Source organism: Danio rerio, chromosome 6 (assembly GCF_049306965.1).
Source record: "Danio rerio strain Tuebingen ecotype United States chromosome 6, GRCz12tu, whole genome shotgun sequence".
Taxonomy (NCBI): domain Eukaryota; kingdom Metazoa; phylum Chordata; class Actinopteri; order Cypriniformes; family Danionidae; genus Danio; species Danio rerio.
The window spans coordinates 42147850-42163931 of record NC_133181.1 but is presented as its reverse complement, the minus strand read 5'-3'; the positions used below and the strand labels follow the sequence as shown (position 1 = coordinate 42163931).

Here is a 16082-nt window from a genome sequence, read left to right as displayed (position 1 = left end):
CATCATTTTGTTTTGAATCATGTAAAAGTGATATTTCTAGATATCTGCAAGAGTATTTTTACTAGCTAAAATATCATTGAAGATATCAGTAATTATATTTTTACTAGTTGCAAAGCTAAATTTTAGATATAAGCTGCCTTCTTTGATATCAATAGTGAATTTGTTACTATTAAAAATGTCAATTCTGGATATCAAGATTTAATTTGATACTAGTTAAAATGTAAATTCTTGATATCAGTTAAATGTTCATTCAACATGTTCATTTGTTATTTCTGAAATCTGAAAATAGATTTCTGAAATGAATATAAATTATGATATCTAAAATGTCTTTTTTATTAACAATCACATTCATGATATCAGAAATTAACATGGTCACTAATAACATACCAATTCTTGATATCAAATATTACAATTTTTAGTAACAATTCAATTGATACCAAGAATAGACATTTGCACTATTATCCACATGACCACTGATATAAAAAATAAATGCTTTTAGTAAGAATTGTATTTCTTTTATGTAAAATTAAGGTTTTAGAAATCAATTCTTGTTATCAACAATTCAATTTGAATGGCAGTCTGTGGTGACATTTAACTAGTGAAAATACAATCAGACATCAAGAACTATAATTCTTACTAGTGGAAATTGAATGAACATTTTAACTAGTGAACCTGAATTGTTGATATCAAGGATTAACATTGTTATTAGTGGAGATGCAATTCCTGATATCAACATGTCACATTCTGAATATTACCAATGAAGTTGTTGATATCAAGAATTTGGATTCCTGATATCAACAATTTATTTCTTGGTATAAACAATTCATGTCCGGTTGAGCAATAAAAGTAAAAACGGCATGCCAGAATAGCCGTTTTGTCTTTTATTGATAACAAGATAAAAATTCTTGATTGTATTTCTGCTAATGGTGGCATCATTGCTGATATCAAGAATTAACGTTACTAGTTGAAATGTAATATTGAGTTCAACAATTACCTTATTTGATATCAAGAACTGAATTGTTGCTATCAAGAATTAAATTGTGATATCAAATATATCCTGAGAATGAATAAAAGTCAAAACGGCTTGCCATATCCAGTTTTCCTCTGTTATTTATTGGTTTGACTCTTTCTCCCATTTTTGTTTTATGTAATTTGATGAATGGGTCTTACTGTTTTGTATGCATTTATATAATTTAGAGACCTTTTTTTCTTCTTCTTCTTTTATCCGGAAATATTGTGATCAAATTGTAATCCTTAATTTTTTTTACAATTTTTTTAGAGTAATTTCTAACTTGCAAGTATCTGTAAAAATCCTGCTTTTTTTTCTATGCCAAATGTGTCTGATAAGGTCTGATAACTGTCCCTTAGAGGCCAATATGTTCGTTTTAAGGACTTCTAGATAGTGTGCTCCGCAGCAATGACAAAATTTTGCATTAAGAAGATATAACCTTCCATGTTTGCAGCTTGTCGCTTCTACCTAAATCAACATTTTTTGACATCACCGCATACTTCAGTTTTTCATCTTTCAATCTTAAAACCAAACACGTTTTCTCTATATCTGACATGGCCCACTCCTTCAAGATTATTGCTTTAGACCAGGGGTGGGAAAACTCGGTCCTGGAGGGCCGGTGTCCTGCACAGTTTAGCTCCAACTCTAATCAAACACACCTGCTTATAGATTTCTAGTGATCTTGAAGACACTGATTAGTTTGTTCAGGTGTGTTTGACTAGTGTTGGAACAAAACTCTGCAGGGACACCGGCACTCGACGATCAAGTTTGCCCATACCTGCTTTAGACCATTTCAATGTGCTCATCGTATCATTAGCCCATGAACATTTCCTGCTTGTTATCAAACTATTTCATAACTGTAACAATTCAATTATTCAACAACATAATTTCTTCACGCACAATTATCGACCTACAGGATCTGGTGGATCACTCTATCTATCGGTAATGTTCAATGTGTGCTTTAAGCTAGCTAATAAATGCCGTTGGCTAAGAAGGCTAACGCGACCATGTTAACGTTAACTTGGCCTTGACAGTTCTAACATTTAAAACATTGTATGGGTATAAAATAATAATTAAAGACAAAACTAATGTTCACCTAAGGATACTGTCCACAAAAATTGACAGTCAAAAAGGTTTGGCAGAACCATTTCTGTCATAACGTATTTCACTTTCTGTAAATAGGTTAATGGATTGGCTTAACCTTTAAATATAACTTAACTTAAATGTATTACAACTTTAAATATGAGTTGTTACAAAAGTATGTTCATTTTTATGACTTTGGGAATTCAAACGTGTTTAAGCTGTCTAGCTTTTTAAATAAAGTTAAAAAAGGCTATAGTAATTTTCCAAATATATTGTTCTAAAATACACTCATTTATAATACACTAAATTACATTTACGTCTAAGTGTGCTAAACGTGTGTTTAAACGGGTAATAACATGGTGTTAATATTATTTTATTTAATTATTATGTTGTTACATACAAAGTATTACTGCAAAAAATATATATTAAATTAGTATATTCTGTTTAGTTGTATAATTTGTTTAGCCTTGCATACCGGGTTTAATACAAAGCACATACTGTTTGCAAGGCTGAACAATCTAACGTTACATGTAACGGATCTTAAGTTGAAGCGCGTTTCGTCGTTGTAAAACGCGCTTCAGCTTATGAGACATGTATGTGCAATTTATTAATGTTGATATGTACACATATTAATGATTTAAAGGTGGACATCTTAGAAAACTAAGCTAATCTTCGGATTCTAAATAGAACGCGTTCTAATGACGTGAGAGCTGCGGCAGGGTTATATGCACGTACTTTATTAGAATTCTTTGTTGGGTGTTCTGGCGTTGGTTGTGGTTAGTGGTTTTGTGCGATTTGCGATTTCTCGATTGATTTACGGTTATTGATTCACGGTTTTTGACACTTTTTTCGGACTTCGACTACGGCTTTGGATTTGCGATTTCATTTTGACACTCGGATACGGTTTTGGATTCCCCGGTAACGACCCTTTTCTTCTGACTTCGACTGACGGCTTTGAACACCCCTTGGATTTGGTTGCTCGGCAAAACCCCCATAATGGGAGTTTTATCCGTGTGTGTAAGTATAAACATTCACACATACTATTAGGCCTACTAGTAGTTCACAAATGCTTGCTGTTAGTAAGGAATGAATGTGTGAGTGGAGAAAAATAATTTACTTAGTGTTTAAATGTACACTCATAGTTGCTAATAATTCACATTCATTAGACAGCTGTATGTGCACTCACTTTCTCATTTCTCATTCTTAACCCTCTTTCTTGTGCAGGAGGAAGCACCGAGCAAGGTGTTTGGTGTTTCCTTGTCACATCTGAGGAAGACCGGACAGATGAGACAGGGGCTTCCTCTGGCCTTCACACACCTGGTGGGCTTCCTCGAGAAGCATGGTGAGTGCTGGCTTGGCATTTGACGGTGTTTCCAAGTGCTTGTCACTAATGCTGAGACTGTATTTGTGAAATATGTGTTCAGGCCTCAGTACCAAAGGCCTGTTTAGGGTTGGTGGTACAGTATTGCGCCAGTATGAACTGAGGAAATGTTTTGATCGCGGAGGCTTTCCAAAGATGAGCATTGAGGATGTTCATTCCTCAGCCTACGTCTTGAAACATTTCCTCAGGACTCTTCCAGGTGGTCTCATTCCAGAGCCATTCAGGATTGAACTGCTGGAAGTGTTCAGGAGTAAGTGAAGGTTTTGGGAGCTATCAAAATAGTTTTATCAAATTGTTTAACTCTGGAAATATTTTATCTTGCAGTGTTCAGACTTAGCAAACGTCACAAGGCAGTGAAGAAAATACTGGATACCATTCCAGAGGAAAATTACAACATCCTCTGCTTTCTAACGTTCTTCCTGTCCCGAGTGGCTGCCGAGAGTCATGCCAACCGCATGACCACCACCAACCTGTCGATAGAATTTGGGCCGATCCTCTTTCAGTAAGTGTTTGTATATCTGTATTCATCTGATGGTGTCTGTGCATTATGACAAAACTTAAAGTCTGTGTGAAATGGAGCTGTCAGTCATAATAGATAGATGGGTGTCTGGTACTTTTATTAATGTAACATGTTTTTGTTATGTGTGTGTGTGTGTGTGTGTGTGTGTAGTGTTCCTCAAGGCCCCACAAAGCTTGAGGAAGAGGAGATGTGTATCAGCTTCACAGAGTACATGCTGGACAACCTCAGGCATCTACTGCCCAATATGTACCCTCAAGCATCTGCCACCAACATGGCAGTAAGTTTATACTTGTGTTTGTTTCAAATAAAACCATCTGTGTGTGTGTGACAGGTTTTTGAATTGAATCAGAATGGTGTTCAACTGATGAAAACGATGATAGATCATTATTTTGGTTTGGTTTACTTTGTGTGTTTGAGGAGGGAGACAGTGTGTCTGAGGCGGGAGGGGACTTCACTCCTGAAAAGTGTGTCCAGCAGGTGCTTCTCACAGAGACCAGGTACAGATTCTGAACACAAACACACACTACAGACTGATACTGCTCACATACCTCATATACCCCAATAAATGTACACACATATGTTTATATTGATGTATTGTGGAATGCTAATCATCCATATTCATGCTTGTGATGTGTTTTTTTTTTAAAGCTCAAAGCCACCAAAAATTGGGCGACTTGAGCGTCTGAGAAGACGATTTTTGCATTTTTGGCAAAAATTTGGCTCCCGCAATGGCAGGCGCAAAGTGGAAGATGGTGAACAACCCTCTGGGGCTGGTGATGTTCAATGCAAGTCTCCACAGCCAGTGAGAGACTGAGGGATGGTGAGAGTCACCAGTAAATAAAGGGGTCGGTGAGGGTCACCAGAAGGCACAGACGTTGGTGAGGGTCACCAAGTGAAACTGAGAGCTGGTAAGGGTCGCCAGAAGTCAATGGAGCCGATGAGGTAAACTGAAAGTGAAGCTGTGGTGAGGATTTCTGAATGAGACCAGTGCGATGCAGTGTGGTGATGCTCATCAGAAAGCAATGCGTGCTGTTGAGGATCACTGGAGCTGCTGGATGTGAGGTGCAATCACAGATTTGATTATGAAGACAAAGACAAGGCAGATGCTGATTCTGAATCAGAAGCTGTCTGAAATAAAGCTTGTCATCTTCAGTCAGTTGGTGTCTCTCTCTGTCTTTATGTCTGCATACTCTATACGTATGTTTTTTTGTACTCAAATGTTCATATCCTTAAATGGATTAACAACATCATAAACATGGGTGTTACAAAACCGTTCACATAAGAACACCCTAAACCTGATAAATTAACAGCAACTAACTGCATTGATATTTTAAGTGTGCAAAAGTGTAAATGTTTTATCATGATGTATTTTAATTAACTTTTATATTTAATATTTGGATAATTTTTTTCTAGCTTTTAATTTAAGTTCTGAAACCACCCTAATTATGGCATTGGGTTTTACACAAAAATAGACTGTAGCATCATGAACAACATTTGTTAGTCTGCTATTGAAATTCTACATAAACAAATACAATAATAATGATGAAATCATGTCAATCGTTGCAACTATTACCTCAAATACAGTAACACGAGTAACACTGTCACCGATACTCATTGTGCAGAAAATCCCTGTCATTCACTATTAATATAGTCTCATGTTTAGTGGGTGTGTCAAAAATGTCCAATCAGCAGCAATGTGTATATAAAGCACATGCTATAAAGATCATACAACTTGTTTTGGATGTAAGTGGATTATCCTTCACCTGAAATGAATTATCATGTCATCCATAAGTGCAAAGCTAATGTTGGATCACAATAATTAATTTCCAATTCGCCTTTACTCAATATGATATTCTCATTCTAGATGGCAAAAGGACATTGACTGTAACATCAATCATATATTGCAGTAATATAGTGCTTGTAAAATCAAAAGAAAGCTTTTTAGACGTTTGTATCAATATGTTAGTTCTTTTTTCATAACTTTTTTTATTTTGAAGAGGAAAAAAATGACAGAAGGGGAAAAATAGAAACAAAAACAAGGAACTAAGCAGTTGTCATATGGGTTATAAAATAAAGTCATAATACATTTGAAGTACATTATCACAAATTGTTTACAATCAGTTTGTCACTAGTGACAATGTTAATTTCTGATATCATTCATTCATTCATTCATTTTTTTTGGCTTAGTCCAGCACGTCTTTTACGCAGCGGATGCCCTTCCAGCCGCAACCCTTCACTGGGAAACTCATTCACACTCATAAACTATGGACAATTTAGCCTACCCAATTCACCTGTACTGCATGTCTTTGGACTGTGGGGGAAAACGGAGCACCCGGAGGATACATGCAAACTCCAGACAGAAATGCCAACTGACCCAGCCGAGGCTCGAAATAGCGACCTTCTTGCTGTGAGCCGACAGCACTACCCACTGCGTCTCCTAATTTCTGATATCATGAATGTAATTGTTATTAGTCAAATTAGTAATTGTTGACATAAAAAATTTGTTTCCTAATTGTTGATATCAGAAATACATTTTTAGATATTAGAAATAAAAAATGTAACATGTTGAAATATAATTGCAGATATCAAGAATTAACATTTCAACAAGTGAAATTAAGTTTTTGATATCAGGAATTGACATTTTTACTAGTAACAATATAATTCTTGAGATCAACAATTTAGTTTCTGATATCAGGAATGCAGACTTGATATCAACAATTTACTTGTTGATATCAAGAATTACATTTTTGATATCAAAACTGCATATACTGAGAATAAATTAAGTCAAAACGGCTGAACATTATTTTTTGATGTCAACAATTACATTTTTGATATTAAAAAAGCTGATTTTTGATATCAGGAATTGCATAACCACTAGTACAAACCTGAATTCTTGATATCAAAAATGACATCATTACGAAAACATTCATGATATCAAAAATGAAATTTTAACTAGTAATAAACATATTTCTTGATAACTGTAACTTAATTTTTATTAACTAATTATTTTTAAAACTACATTTAAGAATCTGATAAACCAAAATAACAACGTAGTAAGGTAGTTAACCCGAAATACAAATAATTCGGTTATTTATTCACTCCTACCTTGTTTAAAAGCTCATTTTTTTTTGACAACCTTGCCTTGCCATAAAGTAGCGTTGTGGAAAAGAGCTGCGTGAAGGTTCTTCAGAATATCTCATTTTGTGCTTCACGTGAAGAAACTCAACCTACTTATTTAGAAAACAAATGTGAGTGAATAATTTAGGGCAAATTAATATTATTCAATGTAAAGCCATTCACTAGAACTATGGCAGTGTTTGATTTCATGGTGTTACATGAGATAAAGATTCTCTCTCGCCACAGCAGAGGGAGCAAACCCGCCGCGGCTGCAGAGCTCAGACTCCTCATCCCGAGCGCTGGTCATGTGACTCTCCCATCGGTAGGGATTTCTCTCTCGGCATGGCGGAGGTGATGGAGCTCGGTCTGCTTTCTAACACCAGTCGTTATACACTGTGAGGAGGACACGGGTGTTTTTGTTGTCGGGAAACCGCTCTGCGCCTTTCTTTCCTCGCGGTTTCGGGCCATAATGGCGGAGCGCGGTGTGGATGTGTCCGCTCTCCCGCAAGAGGTCCGGGAGCAGCTCGCTGAACTGGACCTGGAGCTGTCTGAGGGTAAGCCTTTAAACAACGGCGACGCTTCTCCCTTGTCTTAATGTGTGCTTTTGGATGGATATGTGTTGATTTGTCAGGATCAGTCGTGCATCCTCGGTGCGAGCATCACACAGAGAGATAGAGGAAGAGAGAGAGACGCACACACATACAGGTTCCGTGATGGTGATGATGCTTCAATGTCGCCGCCGCTCGCGGAAACATACTGACCTCTTTTTCAGCACCTCATTGCTTTGACGTCGCGTTTTTCGCATTTGAAACCTATATTCCGCTTGGTGTTTCTCTTTAATTGTTCTGACATCGCCTTAAAAGCTTTGGTTATCTGCTGTTACATTGTGTAAAACAAAAACACAGTGTCTGTGAAGCATAATTATGTGCTTATTTACAGGCCACGGTGATTCTGCATATGTGTTCTCTCTTCATGACTTGACCAACTAGCAGAGTTTAACGGTAGTTTTGCGTTTGGTAGTTATTTCTATGTTAGCCTAATGAACACATATTTAAATGAGTAAACAATAGCTTTAGTAATAGTCACTCGCTCTCTATTTCTATAACCCATATTGCTGATGTTATAGTTTATAGGAAATCAATAATGGGTATACTAAAATTCATCCAAAGAATCAATGCTTTATTAATGAACGAAGTGCTTCACACATTGACTGTGCTATTAATAGACATACATACCTTTTTTCTTCATACACAATCATCAACACCCATGTAGATTCAATGAGAGGTCATGTATGGCAAGCTAATTTAACATTCAGGGTGGTTTAATTAGTTGGTACTTCACTAGCACTTATTTCTTTCAACTAATAATAAGTGAATACTAACTTGTATCTTTTACTAGTATACATAAGACGCTGTTACTTATTCCTTTTCAAGTTATCTTGAATTCTACCAATGTTTATGGTTTATTATAACAGTATTTGTTAATTAAGATATACATTATGATTAGTAAATTACAACATAAACATAAACTAGGGATGCTCCTATCAGGATTTTTGCAATTGAGACCGAGTACTGATTCTTTGTCATAATGATCGGCCGATACAGAGTACCAATTCTCATTTTTTATAATGCATAAAACACATTTTCCCTTTAAAATCTCTTCTTACCTAAGAGAATAAACTAAGGATGTTGCATATAATGCCTTAAACACGTCACTTATAAGCATTTAGGTGTGAACATGTCACAGCTTTACAGAACATAATAGATAACACAGACAAAAAAAATGGTGAGATGAGTAACAATGCAATTTGGAAACAACATGTCTGAATCAAGAAACATTTTGAAGAGCATATTTAATGCATAAGAAGCTAAAATGCAAACCTATAAATCCATTACTTCTTCACTAAAAGGAAATAGGCCTATAAACTACTGTCAGGGCGGATCTAGTCATTTGGTTGGCCATAAGCAATTCCAGCCATGCTGCCTAAAAGTCCTGAAATGCACCCTTTCTACTTTTATTTCATTTTTATTTATTTAGCTGTTTTTATATCACTCAAACTTCTTTTCTATGTTGTATTTTAATGCAATCTTTAAATTAAAAAATTTATTTTAAAATAAAAATAAAAAATGTATAATTTTGACTGCTGGATAGCTTCATGACTGGAACAATTTGTGCAGATGTAATAATAATATTTTATTTTATAATACACAACAACATTATTATATTGATATTAAATTTTAATTTATGTTAAATAAAATTTAATTATGCTAGAATTTCATTTGTTTGACTTTCATCATACAAAATATGATAGAAAACAACATTATATAAAGTTTATAGGTATAATTTATACTTCTAGATATTTAAGCGGCCACTTACCTCGCTTAATATAATTATAAGTATAATATAATATAATATAATATAATATAATATAATATAATATAATATTATAAGTAAACTTGCGATATTGTCAAAAACACAGAATTTTCAGTTGTTATATGTAAAAAGGCCTAAATACATGCAATGTCATTCAAATATTTTGCTGATCTCCAAGTAACACAAACACCTGCGATCGGTTCATGAGATCAGATCAGCGAGTACGGATTGAGTCATAAATATGATTATGGGCCGATAGTGAACTTTGGCCGATTGATCTGAGCATCCCTAATGGAAACGTAAATGACGTTTTTGTGTGTACTATTAAGCATTAAATATGCCTTGACTACATGTTAAAATTACCGTAATCACAGGATTTCGACTAGTAAAAGAACTCCAATTAATTCCAATTCTTTTTAATTGATATTTTTGAAAGCTATGTCTTGTACCATGTGACTGCTCCACCACGTTATAATTGCAAATTCTTTTTGGTGTGTATGATATCCATAGAAATGCATAATTCCATGTCTGAGGACAAAATATCTCAAAATATGATGTCATGTGTCATCTCCAAGTAATATACATACAGCATTATTTCTGATTATGCAAGCATTGATTTCTTATCGAATTTGGTCATTCTTTATAACTAAAAATGTTCTCCCTGTGTTCGCGTGGGTTTCCCCCGGGTGTTCCAGATTCCCCCCACAGTCCAAACACATGCGCTATAGGGGAATTGAATAAGCTGAATTGGCCGTAGTGTATGTGTGTAAATGTGAGAATGTACGGGTGTTTCCCAGTACTGGCTTGCAGCTGGAAGGGCATCTGCTGTGTAAAACAAATGCTGAATAAGTTGGTGGTTCATTCCACTGTGGCGACCTTTGATGAATAAAGGGACTAAGCTGAAGGAAAATGAATGAATGAATGATAAGTAAAATAAAACTCAATGAATTAATAAATTTGTCAAAGAATCACGTAACTAAATTTTTTAATTGATTCCAAATTCAAATAAGTGATTTGTCGCTATTGCCTTCTAAATTAAAGTATCAGTATTTCCAAACACACCAGTCCTAAAGAATACAGCTAAATGTAAAAACAGCTTGCCACAGGACATTTAAATTGCTCACTCAAACAATGGAGCTTAGTATAAAGTGGCCTGCTGTCACCTACAAAACTTTTTTGTGGCATTTAAATAAATAGTAATGTCATGCCCATATAGCAAGATATATTACCGCACTTAAAACTGATATAGAGAAAGTATAACTTTTTATTTAGCATTATTAACAATCAAAATGCACCACATGCGTCTAGAGCTGTGTTCATCAGCAATGCACAGAAGAACTAAAACTCAGATATGGGTGGTCGTTTACATTTACTGTGCTGCACTTGTCATTGTGATTCACAGCAGAAGGGGCTCTGTTTGTTTGCATGTGTGTTTAGTCATCCTTACATGTTATATAAGCCTTGCATCAGTGGTGTGTTCAGAAAAGTGAAACAATCTCTTAAACAGTATTACTCTAATATAAAAACTGATTCTGATTGATGTGCATCAGAGAATGGCTTAACAGCTGATCTAAAATCAGTGCAGCCTGCATTCATTCTCAGTATGTCTCCCACACTGCAAATCAAGAGACTCCCAGAGGCAGATTATGAATGATGGGCTACTTTGCTTTTGGCTTCACTTAGTATTGTTGGTGGGTTTTTGATTTCCAGTTCATTCTTGCATCAGTACTGGATAGACAGAGCTGCTGGATACTGAATAAATTGAGAGCGTGTGTGTGTTTAAAATAAAGATCACAATTCTCCCGATGATTCTAAATAGACGACTTAACAAAATAACAACAACAGAAGTCATTCGCTAGACGCTCTGATAAAATTAGCTGCAATCTATTTTAATAAGATATCATTATTATATAATTTTAATTTCTTTTATGAAGTTGTCACATGTTTTATTACTGATTGAACCATAAGTTTTATATATAATTGTATTTATATTTTATTTATATTATAATCACTTCATATCTCTCAATAAACATTATGCATTTATGAAGTGTGCACACAGGTGAATGAGCTTGACAGACCATCTGTAGAAACACTCCCCCCTTATAATTCTAGCTCAAATATATATATATATATATATATATATATATATATATATATATATATATATATATATATATATATATATATATATATATAATCATTAACCCCCCTTAATTATTAGCCCCCCTGTTTATTTTTTCCCCAATTTCTGCACAATATATCGTTTCAGCATCAATATCGCAGTGTGATCATTCGCAATAGTCACATCGCAGGATATGCAATGTTGAGTTTGTATTATAATTCATCATTTGCACGTGTTTTTGATGCCTGTGACCTTAAAAACATTCAGGCATAAGAAATTGTACCATTTGTGACCTTAACTACGATTCATTTTATTGAATTGTTTTTGTTTTTTTCATTCAGTTACTGAACTTGAATACTGTTAGACTCGGGAAACGATAATAAAAGGATAATGATAATATCTTCTTGATTGTTTTTATAGAAAGTTATGCATGAAAATACAACACATGCAAATACAAAAATGCACTGCAAATAGCACAGACCACATCGAAAATGTGTCGGGGGACCCCGAAAATGTTTATAGATTGTTTATTAGATTTTATGGAGATGCACTCCCACTGCAGATTCATCCCAATCCATCTAACATTAAAAACTCTTTCCAAACAGAAATATTAAGTCATCTGGTGAAATTGTATTCATATTGCAATATGTATCGCAAAATAAAAAAATTGCGCAATGTTCGATTTTTCCAAACCCATGCAGCCTATATGTGAGTTGCAATCATTTAGAATTTGGACTATGTGGGTGTTTAAATCGAGATAGCAACTTTTATTGATTACCTATGCAGCTCTAATTGATCAACACACACACTGACACTGTCTTTTTTTTTTTTAATTTTTATTTTACCAAACGTTTGAATCTCCTGAACCACTTTATATACATTTTGTATAAGTTATTTTAGTGGTTTTTGGACCTAAGGGCTTTTGGCGTAGGCCTAGTATAATATTTCATTTTATTTGAAAATATGAAAGATTGCGTGGTCTAGTTTTTTAAGGTACTTTATTACATTTTGAATGATACAATTACAAAGATTTTTATTAAACAATTGCACTACCGAAGTGTGGCTTTTTCACAGTATCGAAAATAGTATTGAATATGGATATATTCCTTGGTATCGTATCGAAGTTAGAAATCCAGTATTGTGACATACACTAAATACGGTTGAAGTCAAAATAATTAGCCCCCCTGTTTTTTTTTCTTTTCAAATTTTTCCCAAATGATGTTTAACAGAGCAAGGTAATTATCACAGTAATTCTAATAATATTTTTCCTTTTGTAAAAAGTCATATTTGGTTTATTTTGGCTAGAATAAAAGCAATTTTTATGGTTTAAGGTCAATATTAGTAGCCCCCTTAAGCAATATATTGATTGACTACAACCATTGTTATACATGGACTTGCCTAATTACCCTAACTTGCCTAATTAACCTAATTAACTCAGTTAAGTCTTTAAATTGCACTTTAAACCGAATACTAGTATCTTGAAAAATATCTAAGAAATTATGTACTGTCATCATGGCAAAGACAAAATAAATCAGTGATTAGAAATGAGTTATTAAAACTATTATCTTTAGAAGTGTGTTGAAAAAATCTTCTCTCCGTTAAACAGAAATTTGGGGAAGAATATACAGGGAGGCTAATAATTCAGACTTCAACTGTATATCTTTATGTATTAACTAAGACTGCTGCTTCTCAAAGCCCACAATGCAGTCCTGGCACATTTCATATCCCCACCTACAGTCTTCACATTTTGGCTGTTAGACAGGAGCTGCAGCAGCCATTAGAATGCAGTCAAAATTGACTTATTCAGAAAACAGTGAGGTCTGCTTTAGAAAAAGGTTTGCCATGTGTGTGTGAGCATATGTTTAGCATCACACCCATATCCGATGTCCTGTGCAATAAAGAGCATATAGGTGACAGTAGATTGAATGTGTCCCAGTGAAAGACTCTTTGAAGAAGCGGTGGGAGTTGTAAACCTCTCTTCTCTTTAGTGATGGATGTTTTTAGATCATTGCTCAAAAACCTTGCTCGTGAGGATTTTTGCTTGGGTTTGTAGTAGAAGTGATGTTGTTGCCATTGATGTAATGATAGGTTTTAGAATTATGATTATTTCTAGCCAGATGAGAGGAGGTTTTCTTGGTTTAATTGCAGAATAATTTGTAATGACAATATTAGCACATTTACAAATTATATGTATAACAGTAAAATATGACGGAGTTGGATGTTGTCCTGCTAATGGAGTGGATTTTCAGATTTTTATTTATCTTTTTTAACTAAGACTAACATTAAACCTGAATCCGTAAAAAATATAATTGTATTTAATATATAATGAACATGAACTCAAATAAAATACATTTTATTACATTTTGCACAATTTTATTTAAAATGAAAATATATATTTTAGTTTAACTTTGAAGTATTAAAATGACTAATGCTTAAAGTGGACTAATACTAAATTAGAACTGTGTACACTACATGAAAAAAGTCTTGTCGTCAATCCCAGTTGCAAGAGCAACAAATAAAAAAAAGTGGTAAAAGGTAGATTTTTGCAATGAATCATCCGTTGAACTGCATCCCAATCATCACAAATACTGCAGAAGACCCATTGGAACCCGCAAGGACCCAAGATTTACACAGATATCAGTCAAGTTTGGTGAAGGAAAAATCATGGTTTGGGGTAACATACAGTATGGGGGTGTATGTGAGATCTGCAGAGTAGATGGCAACATCAACAGCCTGAGGTATCAAGACATTTGTGCTGCCCATTACATTACAAACCACAGGAGAGGGCAAATTCTTCAGCAGGACAGCGGTCCTCCTCATACTTCAGCCTCCATATCAAAGTTCCTGAAAGCAAAGAAGGTCAAGGTGCTTCAGGATTGGCCAGCCCAGTCACCAGACATAACCATTATTGAGCATGTCTGGGGTAAGATGACTGAGGAGGCATTAAAGATGAATCCACAATCTTAATGAACTCTGGGAATCCTGCAAGACCACTTTCTTTGCCATTCCAGATGACTTTATTAATATTAATTTATTTGAGTCATTACAGAGATGTATGGATGCAGTCCTCCAAGCTCATGGGAGTCATACACAATATTAATTCTTTTTCCACTGGACCATGACTAGGCATGGGTTGGTATAAGATTCTGATGGTATGACAACCTTGGATAAAAATATCACGGTATCACAGTATTGTGATTACTGCTCCAAAATATATTCTTTTTAAATGTCGGGTAAAAAAAGTTTTTTAGTTTAAACATTAGTTTCAAAAACAGATTTCTTTACAATTTAAAACGGCATATTTGAATAATATTCTGCGAGAGATACTGTTGTTTTAAAAAAAATGTAAATAAAAAAATCTTACACATACCTTAGGAACGTTATTACAGAAGATTTTGGTGTTATTAAAATCTTGACTTTTCCAAATCGGGAATACCTTGGAAGAGGTTATCGTCCCATGCCAAACCATGACTTTATATTCTATACTGTACATTATTTCTGTCAAGTGACAAGACTTTTGTCTAAGCAAAGTCAGACCTTGTGGTCCTAGTTAAATAATAATCAAGGCATGATTATATTTTATTTTGGTAAAATAAGTGTAATCTAGAGGCCTTTGCCTTTCATATTAGGCACTTCTGTACCAAGTGATCAACTAGAAGTCAAGTTATTATTTGTTGTTCCTAAAAATAGGCGACAAGACTTTTGTCAGCTAGTGAATGCATAAAAACTTATAAATAAATTCTAGAAACAAATAATAAGAGAAAAAGTAATAACAAATAATAAAATTAAATATATTATATTAATATTATTATTATTATTATTTTACACATTTAGCCTATACATTTATATATTTTTCCTGAATCAGGATAAAATACACATATGGTTGAGCTCTGTACACACACACACACATGGAATTTTTAATTGTTAAAATTCCTAATTCATTAACTCATAATTCAGAACTTAATATTATAGTTTATGAAAAATTCCCAGAGGCCTAGACCACAGGAAGTGCAACCTGTTGTTTTCATTACTTTATTTCATCAACGTTTTGTTGTTATTTTGAGTTTACACATATAAAATATGACCCTATACAGTTACAAATGACTTCTTAGTCTTATAAACAAATATCTGCTCTCACCCTGAAATGAAAGTGAATCTAGAAAGTTCTAAATGTGAACATCATCACTAAAATCTCATCATTTGCCAGTTGATACGGCGGGTCTTGCAAAGGGTCATTTATGCAAATGAAAGCACAACACACTATACAAATTAAGTAGTATATGTTTGTTTGACTGTTAAAGCAAAAAAGCTATTTGTTTACTATAGCAAGACAGGAGATGATGCCACAATAACACTATCATCAACACATCTTTATTATTTGTAACACATGTGTATTTCAAATGAAAGACTTTATCGCCGGCTGTGTGTCTTCATGAGGAAGAGGTTGTGACAAACTCACACACAATGAGCGCCATTG

The 16082-nt window shown here is 34.3% G+C and overlaps 2 protein-coding genes across 9 annotated transcripts in view; both read left to right on the top strand.

Annotated features, from left to right (window-relative positions):
* Positions 1 to 1382: 1382 nt before the first annotated feature.
* On the top strand, positions 1383 to 5149 carry LOC797114 (rho GTPase-activating protein 1-like). Of its 2 annotated transcripts, XM_073954397.1 has the most exons (7): positions 1383 to 3109; positions 3317 to 3434; positions 3517 to 3723; positions 3798 to 3975; positions 4144 to 4270; positions 4411 to 4490; positions 4642 to 5149. In XM_073954397.1, the coding sequence occupies exons 1-7, from the start codon at positions 3089 to 3091 to the stop codon at positions 4805 to 4807; spliced, it is 897 nt and encodes a 298-aa protein (XP_073810498.1). In that variant the 5' UTR covers positions 1383 to 3088; the 3' UTR covers positions 4808 to 5149. The 2 variants fall into 2 exon arrangements, with proteins under 2 accessions (XP_073810498.1, XP_068077939.1); XM_068221838.2 differs by lacking the exon at positions 3517 to 3723 and having other exon boundaries at positions 1506 to 3109.
* Positions 5150 to 7428: 2279 nt separating this feature from the next.
* Positions 7429 to 16082, top strand: part of dip2bb (disco-interacting protein 2 homolog Bb) — a 74768-nt gene continuing 66114 nt past the window's right edge. For all 7 annotated transcript variants that reach the window (XM_073954378.1, XM_073954377.1, XM_021471824.3 and 4 more), the window contains exon 1: positions 7429 to 7664. In XM_073954378.1, coding sequence (XP_073810479.1) covers positions 7580 to 7664 — 85 coding nt within the window. In that variant the 5' untranslated portion in view covers positions 7429 to 7579. The remainder of the gene's footprint in view (positions 7665 to 16082) is intronic.

Coding starts and splice junctions, on each gene's coding strand:
- LOC797114 (XM_073954397.1), top strand. CDS start 3,089: ATGGGAGTTTTATCCGTGTGT. Junction 3,435..3,516: donor GGGCTTCCTCGAGAAGCATG/GTGAGTGCTGGC, acceptor ATATGTGTTCAG/GCCTCAGTACCAAAGGCCTG. Junction 3,724..3,797: donor ACTGCTGGAAGTGTTCAGGA/GTAAGTGAAGGT, acceptor TTTATCTTGCAG/TGTTCAGACTTAGCAAACGT.